Here is a 21710-nt window from a genome sequence, read left to right as displayed (position 1 = left end):
TTCGGGGGACCTCTGGGCCTCCATTGCACTCGTCGCGTCTCTGCTTACGGTTCTGCAAGATGTGGTAGAAAGTCGTCTGAGTTAATGTGGCGTAGCCAGTAGAACCAACGGTTTGTGTAGTTCTCCCTCTGTTTCGGGGTAGTTGCCTTCACGTCCTCGTATTTTCTTATGTCCTCCACTTCCTCTACCCATCTTCTTATGGGTGGCGTGTTTGTCTGTTTCCAAAACGTGGGGATCGTGGCCTTGGCCGCGTTAAGGAGTCTCGGGATGACCGATCTGGTGTAAGCTGGCGTCGGTGTGGTAGTATGATGGAGGAGGAAGGCGGCTGGTGTCCGCGGTAGGGTCTCGTCTGTTATGTCCCGTATCGCTTTGCGTATCGTTTCCCAGAAGGGCCGAATACGGGCGCAGTCCCACCAGATATGGGTAAATGTGCCCGTCTCTGTTTCGCATCGCCAGCATGTGTCTGGGATCTGGTTGTCCCTAGCGTGGAGGCTCGATGGGGTGATGTACCACCTGGTCAGGATTTTGTATGAATTCTCCTGTAGTCTCGCCGAGCCCGGTGTTTTCTGTACGTGGGTGATGATTTTGTCCCAGTCTGCGTCTGTTAGGGACTCTATATTTTCTTTGTTTTAAATAAATTATATTCTATTTCGTTCAAACTAAAATAGTTAACATTGAATGCTTAACATTCTAGTTCTGACCTTAGAAGATGTCCCCTAGTCATTTTTGAAGTTCTATGTATGACGGTATCCCCAGAACAGTCTTTGTTTTGACCTTTAATATATTAGTACTTAGCAATCATACTCTAGTTCACTGCTTCAATACAATTTAATATAATATACTCTATATAAACAGGATTGGAAAATATACATACACTCTACATTGCAGTAAGTGTATTCTCCCATTCCTCTAACATACTGAATATTCAACAATTGCACCCTTTATTCTATATGGTGACATGAGTTGGACATTTTAAGCTTATCCCATCAACAGAGGTTTCATTTCACAGACTAGAGGCAATTACTTGATGCGCTCATGTAAAACTAATCTTAAATCAGTGCCTTATAAATAAAAAATAGAATTCATTCTACAGTGTCTAAATCCATTACATACAGACCAAACACATGGCTTTGAAAATGATTTCTTAAAGAAAAGTTTTATTAAACTGGATTTTGGTGCTTGGCAGATTTATTATCAAACAATTCGTAGGGTTTCTCTTTTTCCAAGAAAAACATTTTCTTCAATACTGATTCCGCAGTTGATTGCTGATTTCCTGTAGTTCAGCGATAAGATTGTTCATCGTTTGGACTTCATCTGTTAATTCAGTAGAAACCTCTGCAGTCACTGGATCTGTAAAGAGTTGCTAGAGAAAAACACAAGAAATTAGAGTATATTCTTGAAAATATACTTATGTACATATTAAGTATATTCTTGACTGAGCATTAATATGTTTTCCATTGTTAATCTTAGTTAAACAAGATTACAATCTAGAAATAATCATGCACACAGGTAAACTGACTACTAGGAGAGGTGATCCTCTAAAGTAAACCCATAGCACATTAAACAGATAGATCAATCATTCCCAATGTGTGGCTCGAGCACCATGGAAAAAACATGAGCTGGGCTATTGTGCTGTATATATATATTTTTTTTAATTTAAGGTTTTTTATTTTCAGAAGATCAAAAGGGATGGGGGGTACAGAATAAAGAAAAAGGAAGGGTACAGGGGTGGGAGTATACATCCAAGGCGATAAGTCACAACATAATTACAATGATTTATACAATGTACTCTATACTGTGTATTGTATAAAATGAACTATATACAGTGTACTGCCCTTGGACAGCCAACCGGGAGTGGTCGTGTAAGGAAGTACATCACAGTCATGCACAAGTTCCACAAATAGTTGCAAGTTAGACAGTTATGCTTTCTATACTACCGTGAAATACTGCGATTTAGCATTCATGTAGCCTATACGTATGTACCAGATCGTAGGACTCTAATAGGCGTGATTCAAAACCATAGGGGTATATTGTGGGTATTATGTCTGTCGAGTAGATCGACCCAGGGGCTCCATATTTGCTCTGTTTGGCTTTTCTTTATGTAGGAGTCAGCGGAGAGCAACTCATATTTGTAGTATAGATTTACCCTTTCTATTAATTCTGTTCGGGAGGGGCAAACAGTACTCTTCCAGTTTTGGGCCAGTAAATGACGGGCCGCTAAGAGTACAAGGGAGGCTATCTTTTTATCTGTCTGCTTCCAATGTGTTGGGAAGATGAGCAAAAGTGCTAGTTCAGGTGTGACGGGCGTTGTGTGTCTTATTGTTTGGTGCAATTTTCGCTGGACTCGTGTCCACAGTGGCTTAATTCCTGAACACTCCCACCATATGTGCATCATGGTACCTATGGCAGTCAAACATCTCCAGTATATGGGACTTGTACTAGGGTATATTTGGTGCAGCCTCTGGGGGGTGAGGTACCATCTGTAAAGCACTTTTTATGTGCTTCTACATGTGAGAAGCAAGATGTAAGACCTTTTAGGGCGTTTATAGCTAAGAGCCATTGTTCATTCGGTAGGGTAGGGACACCCTCTTTTTCCCATTGTTGTATGAAACTAAAAGAACAGGGGGTATGATAGTCTAGTATAGTTTTATAGCATAGTGAAAGGAATTTAGGTTTTAGTGGTGCGCTTTGACACCTGGAGATAATAGCGAATGTACCGTTTACACGCTGGGGTAAGATCGAATGTTGCCATGATACTTGGGTGGCTATGATACTTTTCAGTTGGAGGTATTGAAATATATGGGAATTCGGTAGATTAAATTGCTTCTGTAGATCTGGGAACGCTTTGATGTTCTGTAACGTGCTATTGTGCTGGATATTTTAATCGGCTATACAAATTCATTCCAGGACGTACTTAAAAGCAAAATAAATTTAAATGTATTATTTCAAGTAAAACACCTTTTTTCCCCCCAATATGTTATATGATTAAGTTACATAAGACAGTAGTGCATAACACAATGAAAATTAAGTATACTTATACTTCATACTTATTTAGTTATAACGCTACGATAATGCATTTTATATATATATATATATATATATATATATATATATATATATATATTTGTAGTCGGGGCAATATAGCCAAACAGAGAAATCTTAGCATATTATAAACATAAACCATAAGTTAGCACCAGTCGGTTGTGGTGTGCCGGAACCGGCAAAGCAGTAGGCCTGTAATAAAAGTGGGCCTACCTTAGATGGTGTTGTGAATAGAGGGAGTGGTGGGAGGGTTGACTCGCCAGACCAGCAACGGTAAGGTGGGAGTGGATTGGCAGCCCTTTTAAAGGGGAACCAAGCCCCATCCCACAACTACAGGCCAAGCCTTCAAATTTGTAGTCGGGGCAATATAGCCGAACAGAGAAATCTTAGCATATTATAAACATAAACCATAAGTTAGCACTAGTCGGTTGTGGTGTGCCGGAACCAACAAAGCAGTAGGCCTGTAATAAAAGTGGGCAAAAAGAAATTACCAGGAAACGTTAATCGTTAACAACTTCATTTATTGAGATAAGTCACAAAACGCTTGTCTTAATTCTTTAACGGGTTAGGTATGTAAAGCGTGTAGGCGGAGGATTTCCAGCGTCCCATAGCCTTAATGATATGAGCGGGTATGTGGTTAGCGGAAGCCGAAGATGCTGCCCCTATACGGAAAGAGTGACCTGCAAAATTGATTTGGGTTTAGGCCGAGCCTTGTTAACAGTAATCGTATGTATAACATGAATTTAGCTGTGGTCAGAGTGTGTCCATGTAGTTCAAACAAAGGCTGTTGTGTCGAGTCTGATCCCACAACTTCCTCAAATTGGCAACATGAACATCAACCGACGGTACCCCTTGGGAAGGAGAAACCGAGGGAAGAATGGAAGGATGAAAGCCATAATTCATGAAGAAGGGACTGGAACGAGTAGAATCACAAACGAGATTATTGTGTGCAAACTCCGCCCAAGGAATCAAACCGACCCAATCGTCCTGGTGTTCAGAAACAAAACAACGCAAATATTGTTCAATCTTTTGATTGGTGCGTTCAGCAGCTCCGTTAGACTGAGGGTGATAGGCAGAAGAAAAATTCAATTTTATGCCTAGTTGAGAACAGAAGGATCTCCAAAAACGTGAAACAAATTGGGAACCTCTATCGGAAACAATTTCGGAAGGTATCCCATGTAAGCGAAAAATCTCTCTCGCGAATATCTCCGCCAATTCAGGAGAAGTCGGGAGTTTAGTTAAGGGCACGAAATGAGCCATCTTAGTAAACCTATCAACCACCGTGAGGATCACAGTCTGTTTTTTAGAAACAGGCAAATCTACAATGAAGTCCATAGCCAAACAGGACCATGGTCTCTCTGGAATGTTCAAGGGATGTAACAACCCACATGGAAGCGTATGAGGTTGCTTAGTCTTCATACAGACCTCACATGCTCCGATGAAATCCCTAATATCCTTCCGTAAAGAAGGCCACCAGAAATCTTTAGAGATCAAGGAACATGTCTTGCGAATACCCGGATGCCCAGCCGCCTTACTGTTGTGAAAACACTGTAAGAGTTCCAGTTGGAGTTCAGGAGGAACGAAATGCCTTGCCCCAGGAGTCTGTCTAGGCGCCAGATGCTGCAACTTCATGATCTGACCAAGCAACGGAGAGTGAATCTTAAGACTCGTGTTGGCGATAATATTGCACCTGGGTACTATAGAAGACAAAACCGGCTCAGATATCGCAGAAGGTTCATATTGTCGAGACAAAGCATCGGCTTTAGAATTCTTAGAACCAGGTCTATAAGTGAGCACGTAATTGAAATGCGTGAGGAATAAAGACCAACGAGCTTGCCTGGAGGACAAGCGCTTGGCCTCCCCAATATAGGACAGGTTCTTGTGGTCTGTCAAAATAGTAACAGGATGTAAGGTGCCCTCCAATAAATGTCTCCACTCCTTTAAAGCCATGATAACTGCTAGTAGTTCCCTGTCACCAATGTCATATCTGCTCTCAGGGCCTGATAGTTTCTTGAAAAAAAAAACACATGGATGTAAGGGCTTATCCACACCTAACCTTTGGGACAGGATAGCACCTATACCTGTCTCTGAGGCGTCTACCTCGAGTAGGAAAGGCAGAGTCGTATCAGGGTGAACTAAAATTGGTGCAGAAGCAAACAGTTCCTTGAGTGTTTTGAAGGCAAGAAGGGCTTCAGTAGACCAGTTCTTAGTGTCAGCCCCCTGTCTGGTCATATTGGTAATAGGAGCTATAATTGAAGAGTAACCCTTAATGAAGCGCCTATAATAGTTGGAGAATCCAATAAACCTCTGAATGGCCTTGAGGCCCCTGGGTAAAGGCCAATCCAAAATGGACTGGAGCTTATCCGGGTCCATCTTAAACCCTTCCCCAGAAATCACATAACCAAGAAAGTTTATCTGGGATTGGTCAAAGCTGCATTTCTCCAATTTGCAGTACAGGCCATGTTGAAGAAGCTTGCGCAATACCCTTCTGACTTGTCTGTGGTGAGTCTCAATCTCTCTAGAGTGTATAAGTATATCATCCAGATATACAATAACGCAGTCATGTTGAAATTCCCTAAGAACTTCATTGATTAGGTCCTGAAATACTGCCGGTGCATTACAGAGGCCAAAAGGCATTACTGTGTATTCATAGTGCCCATAACGGGTATTGAACGCCGTCATCCACTCGTGTCCCTGCTGAATTCTCACCAAGTTATACGCCCCTCTGAGATCTAACTTGGTGAAAATCTTGGAGCCTTTTAGACGATCAAAGAGCTCGGTAATCAAAGGAATTGGGTAGGCATTTCTAATGGTTATTTTGTTCAAACCTCGATAATCAATGCAAGGTCTTAGTGTACCATCCTTCTTCTTAACAAAAAAAAACCCAGCCCTGGCAGGAGAGGAGGATCTCCTAATGAATCCTTTTTCAAGGTTCTCACGAATATACTCCTCTAAGACTAAGTTCTCTTTAGTGGACAAAGGATATACATTACCCCTGGGGGGCATAGTACCAGGTAGTAGATTAATCTTACAATCAAAAGACCTGTGTGGAGGTAAAGTATCAGCATTCTTTTTGTCAAATACTGCCTTTAAATCCAGGTACAGGGGCGGTATTTGTACCTCTGTAGAGTAGGTAGAATTAATCGGTGTGTTAACTGCGCAAAGCGGTGACACTGTCCGTAAGCACCTGTCCTGACAACCCTGACCCCATGAGATTATCTCCCCTAATTCCCAATCAATAATAGGGTTATGTTTTTTTAACCAAGGGTACCCCAGGACTATGGGAACAGAAGGAGAAGAATAAGCAATAAAGATTTGTCTTCCTCGTGTAAGATACCAACAGTTAATTTAACGGGTATGGTTTCACGGAAAATAACAGGCTCAACTAAAGGTCTACCATCTATGGCCTCAACGGCCAAGGGTGTCTCCCTTAACTGGGATGGGATAGCGTGTTTGGTAACAAAAACTTGGTCGATAAAGCTCTCAGCAGCTCCGGAATCTATCAATGCCATAGTTTCTAGTACTCCCTTCTCCCAAGTTAAAGAAACGGGTAGCAGAAGCCTGTGATCTTTATAATTAAGATTAGAGGACAAAATAGAAACACCCAAGGCCTGTCCTCTAGAGAAACTTAGGTGCGAGCGTTTCCCGAGCGATTAGGACAATTTAGGCGTAAATGACCTCTGACTCCACAGTACATACACAACCCCTCCCTTCTCCTGTACTGTCTCTCCTCTTCTGAGAGGCGAGTATTGCCTATCTGCATAGGTTCTGGAAAAAGTGAGGTTGTGGATTCAGAACTTTGAAATGAAGGAGCTAGTTTAAAGGAAGGTCTACGGTTTCTCTCTCGAGTGTTCTGCCTCTCTCTTAAACGTTCGTCAATGCGAGAAATAAAAGAAATTAAATCCTCCAAATTTTCAGGAAGCTCTCTAGTAGCAACCTCGTCAAGGATTATGTCTGATAACCCGTTTAAAAATACATCTATATAAGCCTGTTCATTCCACTTAACCTCTGCCGCCAAGGACCTGAACTCTAGTGCATAATCCACAAGTGTTCGGTTTTCTTGTCTAAGGCGCAACAGTAATCTAGCTGCATTGACCTTTCTACCTGGAGGGTCAAAAGTTCTTCTGAAAGCAGCTACAAAGGCATTATAATTATATACTAACGGATTATCATTTTCCCACAATGGATTGGCCCATCTCAAAGCTTTCTCAACAAGTAATGTGATAATAAATCCAACCTTCGCCCTATCTGTAGGATAGGAGCGGGGTTGTAATTCGAAATGGATACCTATTTGGTTTAAGAAACCACGGCACTTCTCTGGAGAACCACCATAATGTACAGGTGGACTGATACGGGAAGAAGCACCTACAGTGGCTACCTCTAGACCTGAACTCACAGGAGAGATAGAAGTATTACGCATCTCCTCTGGTTGATTACCAGAACGAGATAGTAACGCCTGTAGTGCTAGAGCCATCTGGTCCATTCTGTGATCCATGGCGTCGAACCTAGAGTCAGAAGGACCAACCTGAGTGTTTGTACCTGCAGGATCCATTGGCCCTGTCGTAATGTCAGGATCGGGACAGGGATCCAACACGCAGAGTACAAACAGGTGGTAGGTACGTATACCGGACCTTAGAATGGCCGGACTTAACGTAAGGAGTAAGTAGAGAATGGTCTAGGAACAAGCCGAGGTCGAGGGAACGAGAGGACAGGTAAGCGAGAGACAAGCCGAGTCAAAGGGTAACAGAGATAAACAGGGTAGTACAAACAAGCCGGGTCAGAACCAAAGAGACAACTAGAATACAAGAGCACTGAGTGACTAGACAGGCTAGAACCACGACAGGGCAATGAGCAGATGCCGAAAGCCTTACTTTATACCTTGATTCTAGAGGGTAATCACGCCCCCGACGAGTCCTGATTAGTGCTCGGGACTTGACTGACAGGTCGACCCGGGTTGGCGTCATGACGTCGACTACTGAGCGTCACGTCATATAAGGAAGTGGATCTCTCGCGGTCGGCTTGTAAATGGCCGAGAGAACCGCGAGGAACGGAAGAAACAACCCCTCTGGGAGGATAAACGTCTAAGTCTCTCACCTCCTCTGAGGTAGAGACTACAGGTACCCTGACAAATATAAAGTAAGTAGTGGCGGCTCTATACTTTGAGAGGCCTTAGGCGAAACTCAAACATGAGGCCCCCACAACACCCATTGTGAAAAAAATATATAAGGATTGCATTGTGTGTGTATAATGAGCTGCAGGTATATTGAATGACAGGCTTACAGTGCTGGATATGGAGAGCTATTCTCTATATTCATTGTTCAGAGGCTTGCAGTGTCACAGCTCGCTGTGCCGCTCTGTTGTGAGCTCTCTGACTGTAGTTATGGCATAATTTGCAAACTAAATTAAATTGCAGTGATGCTCATCGTTTATACAGGATTACTGTATAAGATTGCTGGAAAGTCCAAGAGCGTACCATGCGCAACCATCGTATAGAAAAATGTAAAATGTCTGCCAGTGTTTTCTGATAAGATGCTGCATTCATCTTGCCATCAATTTTCACAAGATTCCCTGTGCCTTTTGAGCTCACACCCCACCCAAAACATCAGTGAGCCACCACCATGCTACACAATGGGGATTGTATTCTTTTCACTATAGACCTTGTTGACCCCTCTCCAAACATAGCGTTTATGGTTGTGACCATAAAGCTGTACTTTGGTCTCGTCAATCCGAATTACAGTGTGCCAGAAGCTATGAGGCATGTCAAGGAGTTGCGGGGCATATTGTAACGGGGCTGCTTTGTAGCATTGGTGCAGTGAAGGCATCTTTGTAGCACCTCGACCATGCAGCTAATTTTCGTTCAAGTATCATCATATTATGTTCCTTGAAACAGCCATACCGTCTTTTTCCAGAGCAGCCTATATTTCTCCTGAGGTTACCTGTGGGTTTTTCTTTGTATCCTGAAAAATTATTCTGGCAGTTGTGGATAAAATCTTTCTTGGTCTACCTGACCTTGGTTTGGTATCAAGAGATCCCCAAATGTTCCACTTTTTAATAAGTGATTGAACAGTACTGCCTGGCATTTTCAAGGCTTTGGATATCTTTTTCATCTTTATAAAGTTCTTGTTACGCAGGTCTTTTGAAAGTTCTTTTCTGCTCCCCATGGCTCAGTATCTAGCCTGCTTAGTGCATCCACGTGAGAGCTAACAAACTCTGACTATTTATACACATATACTAATTGCAATTTAAAAAGCCACAGATGTGGGAAATTCACCTTTGATTGGCATTTTAACCTGTGTGTGTCACTATGTGTGTCTGTAACAAGATCAAACATTCAAGGGTATGTAAACTTCTGATCAGCGCCATTTGGGTGATTTCTATTATAATTATGATTTAAAAAGGAGCTAGACAACTGTGTGATAATAAATGGCCTTTAAATGATCACTATCCTTCAATAACAGACATTTTTGCATGATCAGTCATATTTTCAAAATCAATGCCAAAATTTCACAATTTCTGCCAGGGTATACAAACTTTTGAGTGCAACTGTAAATAATAGTCAAAAGATATAAGACAAGTTAGGGCCTATTGTGTGTAATGGTAAAGCCTAGAGCTGACATAAAAAAAAACTGTTACCTACCATCAAGTTGTGTTACTTTCATAGCGATCAGTGTTGTACTCTTGTGCTTGCATGAGTACAGCACTGATATGAGTCCTGGCAAATGAAGTGAGAACTGCTGAAATAAGATGGTGGTGCGTTGTAGGGGACACCTTCAAGTAAGTATATCTCACCGATGGCCAAGAGCCTCAAATATGGCAGAGCTGATTAAATATATTGGAACTTTAATTAAGATAGCTTAATTTGCCACTCAGTGGCTTGAAATTATAAGTCATGTAGACAAATTCCGTGGGGAGGCAACAAATCCTCAACATGAATTATTCAAGTGTCCCAGGACAATCAAGTCAATATTTGGGAAAAACCCAGTAGTGTGAAGTCTTATCCCCTGCAACCACTGAGGTGGAAACATTGAGGCCCAGAGCCTGTAGGAAGGAAGCAGGGTCAGAGGCATATGTCAGCTTTGCAGTTGACCATATCTATCTATGGAAGACCCACCTCCACCTGTGCAAAACTATACAATAATTCATTATGTCAGTGCATCAGAAACCACATGGTGGCATTCTGTGGAGTGCATGCTGAACTGCATAGAGAAGGTAGGTAGAGCTGAGAACCTGTAGAAGGCTGATACACATGTGGTGATATTGCATTGAGCAAATATAGCTTTTTTAGACTCATAATATGGAAGCATGCAAATAAATCCCTCAATTCACTGAGGTTATTTCATGTATTGACAACATTGTGGGCTTGTGTGATGTGGACCTCTGAGTTGATAGACCACTGGTAACAGAGTTCATTACTTTCAAATGTAATTATCCCAGAGCCAGCACTACAGAAACTGTAAGCACAGTGGCATCTGAAATGCAGTTGTGACATTAATAGTTGTTGCCAGGAGGTCATGATTTTCGATCAAAGACAACACCTAGGGCCTTGGCCATAAAATCTTCCCTAGGGCAAATCTAAGACTCTGATAGGTGTCGTTCAAATACTTCCAGACATGATTACAAAAATAAATAAAATAAAGCTGGCACCTTAACTTAACACACATAGCACTCTACGTTAGGCAGTACGCATGAGCACTGGATTGTGATTTCTCGCCTATGGTCCCTTCTGATATTAATTCTCCATTCATAACCTCACAGTTTGTTGGCTTACAATACTTATTAAGCTTGGTTACATTGCTACTGTCTTACTCGAAGTAGCTGAAATAATAATAGCTCCCAGACTGCTTTTCTCTTTTGCTGTCTAAAAAGTCAATTTAATTCCATAATGTAACATTCAAGCACGTACTCTTAACCCTTGGAAAACCATGGATAATATTTCACCATAATCCATTTTGGCTTTTATATTACATATTCATTCGTTGCAATCTACTTATTTCTCTTTTAATGCACCCACACACACAATTTATACTGTTATTTTTCCAGGAAATATGGGGCTGTCTATTCATACGACATTTATATAAGCACCCAATAGATTACTCTATGTTTTTCTGGTAGTTTTTTCACCCTAAAACAACTGAGTATTGATTTATGATTATGATTTATTGCATAGTGTCTTTATTGATGTATTCTTCTACTGATTAAGATTTATCAAAGCACAACTGGTGTTAATTTGGAGAAAAGTGCTAGATAAAGATAAGAGTAATCACCATGGATATCAATAGCAGGTCTCAATCATTTGTGATTTTTTTCACCAAGAATAGTTCCAGTTTTGCCTTGATATATCTATATCCTCCCGAGACCGTACCTCTTTAATGGACATTTTGTTCACATGCATCTCCTTTTGTTATTTTGAGCTACTCTATCAATCCCTGCTGTATTGTAAAGAGAACATCCGGAGTTTTCCAGTAATATTTTATGTGATAGGCTGGGAGGCTGGGATTCTGGGAACATCCTCTTCCTTTTTCATCAAAAATGTTAAGAAATTGGAAGACAATTTATTTTCTCGGTTCCCAGGAGGATATATATCTTACACGTTTCTGCTGTTGCTTTGGCATAGTTTTGTATTCACAACTGAAAGAGGGGACTGCAAACTATTGGTAGGTATCCGGTTCTACCTGTTCAGAGCAGGATTAAGATCCCACAGTGCCTTAGGCAGGTAACCATGTTTGTGGCTCCGTCTCTATTCTTCATATAGGGATGGTAGATGGAGACAAGCGTGGTCACGTTTCTATATGGCGCCTTAAGTTACATCATGGGTTATTTGGTTACAAATTGTCATAGAGTTACATGTAGTCTATAGGGCATTTAACAGCAATGTAAATCAAGATGGAACTTTGGGAGGCTTTACGAGATTAAAGCGGCTCTGTCACCATATCTGTCACCAACGGTGACTTCTTCGATGGGAAGCTGGTAGCTGTGGAATACTGGGGAAGGTGAGTTTTACTTACCTGAACCGGTCCCTCATGACTACGGTCATGGTCTTCCTTCAGGTCCTGTAAAGCTGCTTCATATACCAGGATCCCTTGTCAGTTTTGTACTCTTGCGCATGTGCGAGTGAACAATACTGAGTTCTATTGAGGGTTAAAATGACAAAACCGGACAGCGGCAGCTACGCCTTTTGGCAAATTTTGTCAAGTGTAGGAAAAATTGTAAGTAGTGATTTTTTTTTTGGTATATTTTTTAACAGAACCAATTTAAAAATATTATTGAGCGCTTATTTTGTATCTTTTTACAACATTCTTAATTAAAAGAAATATGAAAACAGTAGAGCATGCAGCTATTCTGTATAACTCAAGCTCATGCCATGGAAAAATGTAATGACACATTCAATCACTGAGTTATTAATGTGATGGTTCCCTCTTTGCAAAGCTTTACTGTCTTATTCACTAAGGCTGAGTTTTAGCTAATTTGTTAAAATGTAACCTGTCATGGTACATACAAGTTTAAATTTCTACTGTACATTATCGTAGCAGAAATGCTAGCAAATGTACAAATAAGAATTAAAAGCTCTTTAAGTATATGGACCCTCCACAGCCTGTCAGTTAGCTCTCTGACCTGAAAACTGACTGACAGGGGAAAGTACTGGGAAATTTGTTGTCGCTTTATCAATAATAGTAATAATACAAGCGGATCTCTTGCTCTTCATCACAGTGTTCTACCCCAGCAAGTGTTTCTCATGCCTACTGGCAATAGAGTGCTAGAAGTGAAACCATCATGCTGCATCATAGGGAGTATAGTCCTGCTTGAGGAAGTGTCCCTCGGCTGGGCCAGTTGCGTTAAAAAGGAGAAGGAGCAAGGTGGAACCACAGAGTAGGTGTTACAGTAGTGTAACATGTGGATTTTTGAACAAGGTGGCACTAACATACTAGAGAGGTTTTAAGTACAATAGTTGCATATACAATTTTACAGTGAGCGCTCATCTTAATAAGGGTAGTGGTGTGATAGGAAGAAATTGGGTGCTTTATGGGAAAACCTGTTCCACAGAACACCAAGTTAATCTTGCTTAACCCTGCTCACACCGTGATATATCTCTAGGCATTTAAATGCCTATTTAAAGAGATGCTTGCAGCTTTAAGCACTGCATTTAGCCCATAAACTAACTGGGCCACAAAAACTTGTCTCAGCTGACAGAGATGAGCCCCAGGTATCGATTGATAACCGGGACTCAATAGTATGAGCAAGGATTTAACACCAAAATGCACTACATGTGCAAGCTCCACTGAGAATCCATAATGCCTCAAAACTTAATTTACATATTGTTTTGACACAAGACTTTGCTCTTTATTATAAGAGTGTTAATGGTACACTCCAGGCTGCGGTGTTTAACTATGACCTGGAATTGGCCCATTCTTTTTAAACTAACGCTTAAAAAATTTATACATAGTCCAAGTAAAAAAAAATATGTAAACACAACTAATTTAAAAATAATAAAAAAAAGTCATGCACAGCTAAAAAGTTCTAATAATCATTTGTGAAAACAGGCTCCCACTATACTTCCTGAAAAAAAAACTTCATTAAAATTTGCTAATTACACTGTGTGTTTAACTTACATTTTTATCTCCTGCTCTGTTAATTGCCTACTTGCTATTCACATATGGAAATTCTTACCTTCATTGGTCCACATTGATCAATCAGGTTTCTGGTTTGGATGGGAGGTGATAGATTGTACCCAAAGGGGTTTGAACAACATGCACCTGGCTAAGTTATCAACTCACCCCCTCCAACTACATTTCATTACTGCTTAAAAAGCTTTTGACTGGGTGGATTGCCACTACATGTAGGCATTTTGAGGAAAATATGTTTAGTAGAGACTATACCTAAATGTATTGGGGCTTTGTAATGCGCACCTTCTGCAATGATCCAGATAAACTGTGCTCTCTCCGTAGAAGTGCGGAATGCTTACAGCGCCAAAAAGTTTGCTTTCTTCCCCATTCTCTTCATCCTTTCCATTGAACCCCTTATTCAAGCTATACGTTTACACCTGGATATTTTGGTTTTCAGATATACTGTGACAAACTGCCTTTTGTCACTGGCTTTTTATGTGACCAACTGCCCTTTGCCCCTGGCTTTTGGAGGAGCCTGATTGCCAGCCTCCTGCCTTATGACTATAGACCCTGGGGTGTATGGCCCTTTAAAAACATTATTTAGGCATATTGGATTGTAACACACTTTTTCTGCTCCTTTAACCCCTTAACACCGCAGCCAAATGTACAAGTTGTGAACAGAACAAAACGTAAACAAAACCTGGCATTTGCGCTATATGTCTGTCCAACCGTAATTCACCTCTTTCATATTAAATGCACCCCCCCTTATTATATATCATTTTATTCAGGGGAAACAGGGCTTTCATTTAACATCAAATATTTAGGTATTGAACATAATTTAATATAAAAAATGTATAAAAAAATGGGAGAAAAAAATAATTTTTTAATTTTTTTTTGTTCTATGTGACATTTTAACTGTGGATGTCAAAATACTGTTTGCTTTTACTGCAATACAATACACATATTTGTATTCAGCGATGTCTCACGTGTAAAACAGTACCCCCTATGTACAGGTTTTATGGTGTTTTGGGAAGTTACAGGGTCAAATATAGCACGTTACATTTGAAATTGAAATTCGCCAGATTGGTTACGTTGCCTTTGAGACTGTATAGTAGCCCAGGAATTAAATTTACACCCATAATGGCATACCATTTGCAATAGTAGACAACCCAAGGTATTGCAAATGGGGTATGTCCAGTCTTTTTTAGTAGCCATTTGGTCACAAACACTGGCCAAAGTTAGCGTTAGTATTTGTTTGTGTGTGAAAAATGCAAAAAACGCCAATTTTGGCCAGTGTTTGTGACTAAGTGGCTACTAAAAAAGTCTGGACAAACCCCATTTGCAATACCTTGGGTTGTCTACTATTGCAAATGGTATGCCATCATAGGGGTAATTTTCATTCTTGGGCTACCATAGGGTCACAAAGGCAACGTAAGCAATCTGGCGAATTTTAATGTGAAAAAAATGAAACACAAGCCTTATATTTGACGCTGTAACTTTTGAAAACACCATAAAACCTGTACATGTGGGGTACTGTTGTACTCGGGAGACTTCACTCAACACAAATATTTGTATTTCAAAACAGTAAAAAGTATTGCAGCAATTATATCGTCCGTGTAAGTGCTGTTTGTGCGTGAAAAATGCAGAAAACGTCACTTTTACTGGCGATATCATCGTTGTAATACATTTTACTGTTTTGAAACACTAATATCTGTGTTCAGCAAAGCCTCCCGAGTAAAACAGTACCCCCCATGTACAGGTTTTATGGTGTCTTGGAAAGTTATAGGGTTAAATATAGTGCTAGCAAATTAAATTCCCTATACTTTCGGCATGGGTTGTCAGGCAGGTCCCGCTAATTGTAATTAATTAGGATACCTAATTATGTAAAATTATTACATAAATATATGTGTAGAATTAATATATGTATATATATACATATGTGTATATATACGTATATATATATATAATTTTTTTTAAATATTTTTATTTATATATAGGTATATATATAGTGATATATACGTATATATTTATGTATATAGATATATATATTATGATATATATATATATTATTTTGTTCTACGTGTATTTTGATATAAATATATATATTAATATCACAATACAGTTAGAACGAAATAACACATCAATATATTTTTTTACGTATTTACATATTTTTTTTTATATTATATATAAATATATATATAACAATAATTATATATATATTTGATCAGTATCAGTCTACGTGTAATTTGATATTAATATATATATATATATATATATATATAAAATATAAAAGTTATACCTTGCACACAAGCTGTCCTTGCTTAATGAGTCCAAACCGGGTGCATTACCAGGGCCAAGTATCCATAAATCCAATAACAGATGGCTGCACTCACGGAATTTTCAGTTTAAAATATAGCTTTTATTCCATATCCATAAAATCGACGTTTCAGTCCCTCTTGTGGACTTTCATCAGGATTACTAATCCTGATGAAAGTCCACAAGAGGGACTGAAACGTCGATTTTATGGATATGGAATAAAAGCTATATTTTAAACTGAAAATTCCGTGAGTGCAGCCATCTGTTATTGGATTTATATATATATATATATATAAATATTTAAATACACGTCGTGTATGTGTAAATGTGTGTGTGTGTATGTGTATATATATATAATATATATGATCTAAGTATATCTTATTTGTAACTGTATTTTTTTTTAACTAATATTTTATTTTATTTTATTTTAGGACAGGGGGGCAATGACAGTGTCAGCCAGTGATTTCACATCACTGGCTGACACAGGATCAGTGATCACAGTGACTGCCTGTCACTGTGATCACCTCCTGCAGATTGGGTAATTGACCACAGGGGGGAGTGCCTGGGTGGTACAAGCACTCCCCCCTTCCAATCTGCAGGGGGATCACTGTGCCAGTTACATGTGTCAGCCAATAGGCTGACACATGTAACACTGATCGCAGTGACAGGCTGTCACTGCGATCAGAGAGCTCTGAGATCGCAGTGACAGCCTGTCACTGCGATCAGAGAGCTCTGAGATCGCAGTGACAGCCTGTCACTGCGATCTCAGACTTTGCAGATCGCGGTCACTGACCCCAGGGGGACTGCCTGGGGGGTCAGGTAAGTCCCCCGACCGCGATCTGCAGAAGGGGAACGCCGCCGGCCGCATGTGTCAGCCGATTTGAAATCGGCTGACACATGCTGAATACTGGTCGCAGTGACAGCCTGTCACTGCGATCAGAGACTGCAGATCGCGGTCACCGGCCACAGGGGGGGTTGCCTGGGGGGCCAGGCATCCCCCCCGACCGCGATCTGCAGCGGGCGATTAGCGCCGGCCACGTGGGCGCCCATTATGGCGAGGACGTAATATTACGCCCGCCGGCGTTTAGAGCCGGTTCCTGCAGGGCGTAATATTACGTCCTCCGGACTTAAGGGGTTAATTCCAAAATGTGCCTCTTCCCCTCCCCTTTTTCCTGTTTATTGTTCCTCCACCAGGGCGTTGTCCCAGAGACACTGCCAGACCAGTTTAAACTGGCTGCTTTGTCCCTCCTCAATCTCTCATCAGCCCTTGCTAAACTTTAACCCCATGGCGATTTTATTCTGTTCATGGAATCTGAGCGCTGTTTGGATATATTGAGCGCTCAGATCCAAGCTATCTGGGGATAGGTTGAATGTGGGGGTTATGTTCAGTATAATAGGTATTATGTATTTTTATGTATTTTTACTGTTGTTGCAAACGAAGATATTTTCTGTACCTGGAGATAATCACGGTAAGTTACGACACCCACTTAAGCCAATTATATCCAGGATAGAGGAGAAGATAGACTGGCTGCACAGCCTAAATCTGTGGAACTGTTTTGGGCAGGAAAGCCATGCTTGCAGTCGGTCAAATCGGACTTCCACCTAAATGAACCACTGGACCAATTTGTATGTTTTGACATATATGTTTGTATACTGCTTATGCTGGTTCAGAATATGTGAATTGCATGTATGGTTTGGAAGTTATGAATATTGTATAAAACTGTATATTTTCCTGCCTGTGATAATTGAGTTAACCCATTGTGTTCAGTAATTATATCACAGGCAAAGAGGAGGGTTTGTGTGTCTGGGCTGGGAGTGTGACTGTACTATAATGTGTTTGATTGGATGTTTCACAAGGCCCATGTGGGTGGTAACCTTGTGGAAAAACTTGTATGAAATAAAGTCCTATGATATTTCCTGTTTTCACAACATTGGTAAACACCCTTTTCATACCTATCATCTGAGGCCTGCAATGTTGATAATAGGGGATGTTCTACCTTATGTAGATTGAAACCGTTTTTTTTTTTTTTTCTTTTAGGTTGTGTGAATCTCAGCCAGAGGAGGTGTGGAAGGGTCTGCATTTACTCCTACTTCATTAAAGGGACACTACAGGCACCCAGACTACTTCTTATCATTGAAGTGGTCTGGGTGGAATTTTCCAGTCCCCCTTAGTCCTGCAATGTAAACCATTCTGAGAAACTGCAATAATTACACTGCAGGACTAAGCCTGCCTCTGGTGGCTGTCAATCTGCATGAAGACATCCAGCGTCAGAGAATACCCCATGGGAATGCATTGCACATTTGTATTCCTAGCACTATAATATCCCTTTAAGCTAACATTCCTTTTAACATTTATCTCTATCTAAGAATTTCTAGACCCTGTATACTCCGTTCACCAGCCAATTACGGCATTACGTGATATAGGTATTTCGAGCAGTTACATCTGCTAGTTAGGTAAAAATCCAGTATGATGCTTTAGTACGGACTTAGCTATCTGTATGCCTTGTTGGACACATACTCCACCGCATACAACTTTTACTACATGATCACTCGCTGTGATAGGAATTAATTCTGATGTACTTTTTCTGTAGCAGTATCCCTCTTTAGTTGAACTACGCAAAAACGCTGTACTGTATCTTAATTCTTGATACATTGACACGAGCACAGTTCATGACACTATCTGAATTCTACTACCTGGGACACGCTACAGTGTATATCCCTGTCGATACACAGGAATATAACAACATTATCTAAAGACATTGTGTGGGCTTCTCATCGTTAGCTTACTGTGGCTAATTGGTGGGAATTGTCTCAACACACTTTTTAGTTCTTATCCCTCACAATCTGTGAGGGGTGTTTTTACTATCTATCCTTGTCCTCTGTATTTTGTATACTCCTTTATTATTTATCACATTATTATATTTTTTTTTCTTCATGCCCTCTACCCTAGCTGCCACTATTGACTTACTGTCTAGTTCAGGGGTAGGCAACCTTCGGCTCTACAGATGTTTTGGACTACATCTCCCATAATGCTTTTACAGCCATATTGCTGGCAAAGCATCAAGGGAGATGTAGTCCACAACATCTGTAGAGCCGAAGGTTGCCTACCCCTGGTCTAGTTAGACAGCTACGGCCGAGTTTCTCTTTCCAGATTGGTGTCTCTAACCCAATGATTAAAGTATAGTTCCGTTTTTACACTGTCTATGTGAACCTAATATAGGCAATGGGAACAGACTTTTTCTCTCTCTATTTACTCCCAATTCTCTGTGGGTTACCCCCGCTTTTCACTTTGTTCTCATGAGACCACCAAACTTTGACCCTGCGGCCATCTCTCATTAATATAAAATAAATTGCTTTACGGGCATAGCAGGGGTTTCTAGGAGGTGTAGTTATATTTCCAGATTTCTACTGTAGGTAACTAACAGCTACAACTGTATATATGTATAATAATAATAATATATAAAAACAAGAACATTTAACAAGATTAATAATGAGAGTACCCTTTAACACATTGCACCAACTATGTAAGATGCATAATATCTGTGGAAAAATTATATATTTCTTTTTTTCTAGTTGAGCATCTCTGAGCTAAATAATGCAACGTCTAATCAAGGAAAAGAAAAATGGTGTGAGCCTTTGTTTAAAGTCATCTGAGGAGTTTTATTTTAGTTTAGGAAGGAATTTCTGTCTCTCCTTAGCCTCAATGGTATGTGTTTTCATCCTTGCTTCCTTTTGAACAACAGGACAACAATCACATTGCCAGTATTTGTATTAACCCCTTAAGGACTCAGGCAGTTGTGATCAAAACAAAACAAAACAAAACCTTGAATTTGCACTATATGTCTGTTCAGGCGTAATTCACCTCTTTCATATTATGTGCACCCACACTTATCATATATAATTTTGTTCAGGAGAAACAGGGCTTTCATGTCACATCAAATATTTGTATATTAAACTATTTAATATGAATAAAATGAAATTGAGAAATTAAGAAATTTTTTTTGTTTTGTTTTGCATGGCATTTTAACTGTGAATGTCACAATACTGTTAGCTGTTACTGCAATAAAGTACACATACTTGGAATCAGTGATGTCTCACGAGTAAAACATTACCCCCCAATGTACAGGGTTTATGGTGTTTTGGAAAGTTACAGGGTCAAATATTGCACATTACATTTTTCAGTTTATACACATTGAAATTTGCCAGACTGGTTATGTTGCCTTTGAGACCATATGGTAGCCCAGGAATGAAAATTACCCCCATGATGACATGCCATTTGCAAATGTAGACAGCCCAATGTATTACAAATGGGGTATACCCAGTCTTTATTTAGTAGCCACTTGGTCACAAACACTGGCCACTTAGTCACAGTGTTTGTGACTAAGTGGCAACTAAAAAGACTGGACATACCCCATTTGGATTGTCTACTTTTGCAAATGGTATGCCATCATGGGGGTAATTCTCATTCCTAAGCTACCAAACATAGTTACATAGCTGAAAAGAGACTTGCGTCCATCAAGTTCAGCCTTCCTCACATTTGTTTTTTGCTGTTGATCCAAAAGAAGGCAAAAAACCCAGTTTAATGCACAATTTTGCAACAAGCTAGGAAAAAAAATATTTCTTGACCCCAGAATGGCAGTCAGATTTATCCTTGGATCAAGCAGTTATTACCCTACATTGAAAGATTATATCCTTGAATATTCTGTTTTTGCAAGTATGCATCTAGTAGCTGCTTGAACATCTGTATGGACTCTGATAAAACCACTTCTGCAGGCAGAGAATTCCACATCCTTATTGTTCTTACAGTAAAAAAAACCTTTCCTTTGCCTTAGACGAAATCTTCTTTCTTCCAGTCTAAACGCATGACCTCGTGTCCTATGTAAAGTCCGGTTGGTGAATAGATTTCCACACAATGGTTTGTATTGGCCCCGAATATAATTGTATAATGTTATCATATCCCCTCTCAGGCGATGTTTTTCTAAACTAAATAGGTTTAAATTTGTTAACCTTTCTTCATAGCTGATATGTTCCATTCCTTTTTTTATAAATTTTGTAGCCCGCCTCTGCACTTTTTCTAGTGCCATAATATCCTTCTTTAGAACAGGTGCCCAAAATTGCACAGCATATTCAATATGTGGTCTTACCAGTGATTTATAGAGAGGCAAAATGATATTCTCGTCCCGAGAATGAATGCCCTTTTTCATGCATGACAATACCTTACTGGCTTTGGCCACTGCTGATTGACATTGCACATTGTTGCATAGTTTGTTGTCTAGAACTATTCCCAAATCCTTTTCGTGTGTTGTTATCCCTAATTCGCTTCCATTAAGGGTATACGTTCTTTACACTTAAGTGCATACTTTGCATTTTTCAACATTAAATTTATTCTGCCATTTGAGTGCCCAGTCCCCCAGTCTATCTAAATCCCTCTGCAGCAAAGTAATATCTTGCTCACATTGTATTATTTTACAATGAGTTTTGTGTCATCTGCAAACACTGAAACATGACTTTCAATGCGGTCTTCAAGATCATTTATAAACATGTTAAATAGAAGGGTTCCCAGAACAGACCCCTGAGGGACACCACTTGCAACCTCTGTCCAGCTTGAAAATTTACCATTAATGACAACTCTTTGTACTCTGTTTTTAAGCCAATGTTCTACCCAAGAACAAGCATTTTCATCTAGACCGATTTCCTTGAGTTTGAACACTAATCGATTGCGTGGAACTGTATCAAATGCCTTGGCAAAAT

General features: G+C 40.0%; 1 protein-coding gene across 3 annotated transcripts in view; it reads right to left on the bottom strand.

Annotated features, from left to right (window-relative positions):
- Positions 1-1137: 1137 nt before the first annotated feature.
- Positions 1138-21710, bottom strand: part of TTC27 (tetratricopeptide repeat domain 27) — a 559369-nt gene continuing 538796 nt past the window's right edge. For all 3 annotated transcript variants that reach the window (XM_063443110.1, XM_063443111.1, XM_063443112.1), the window contains one exon: positions 1138-1363. In XM_063443110.1, the coding sequence (XP_063299180.1) occupies positions 1241-1363 (123 nt within the window). In that variant the 3' untranslated portion in view covers positions 1138-1240. The remainder of the gene's footprint in view (positions 1364-21710) is intronic.

Source organism: Pelobates fuscus, chromosome 2 (genome assembly GCF_036172605.1).
Source record: "Pelobates fuscus isolate aPelFus1 chromosome 2, aPelFus1.pri, whole genome shotgun sequence".
NCBI classification, from domain to species: domain Eukaryota; kingdom Metazoa; phylum Chordata; class Amphibia; order Anura; family Pelobatidae; genus Pelobates; species Pelobates fuscus.
This window is presented reverse-complemented; position numbering and strand designations above follow the sequence as displayed.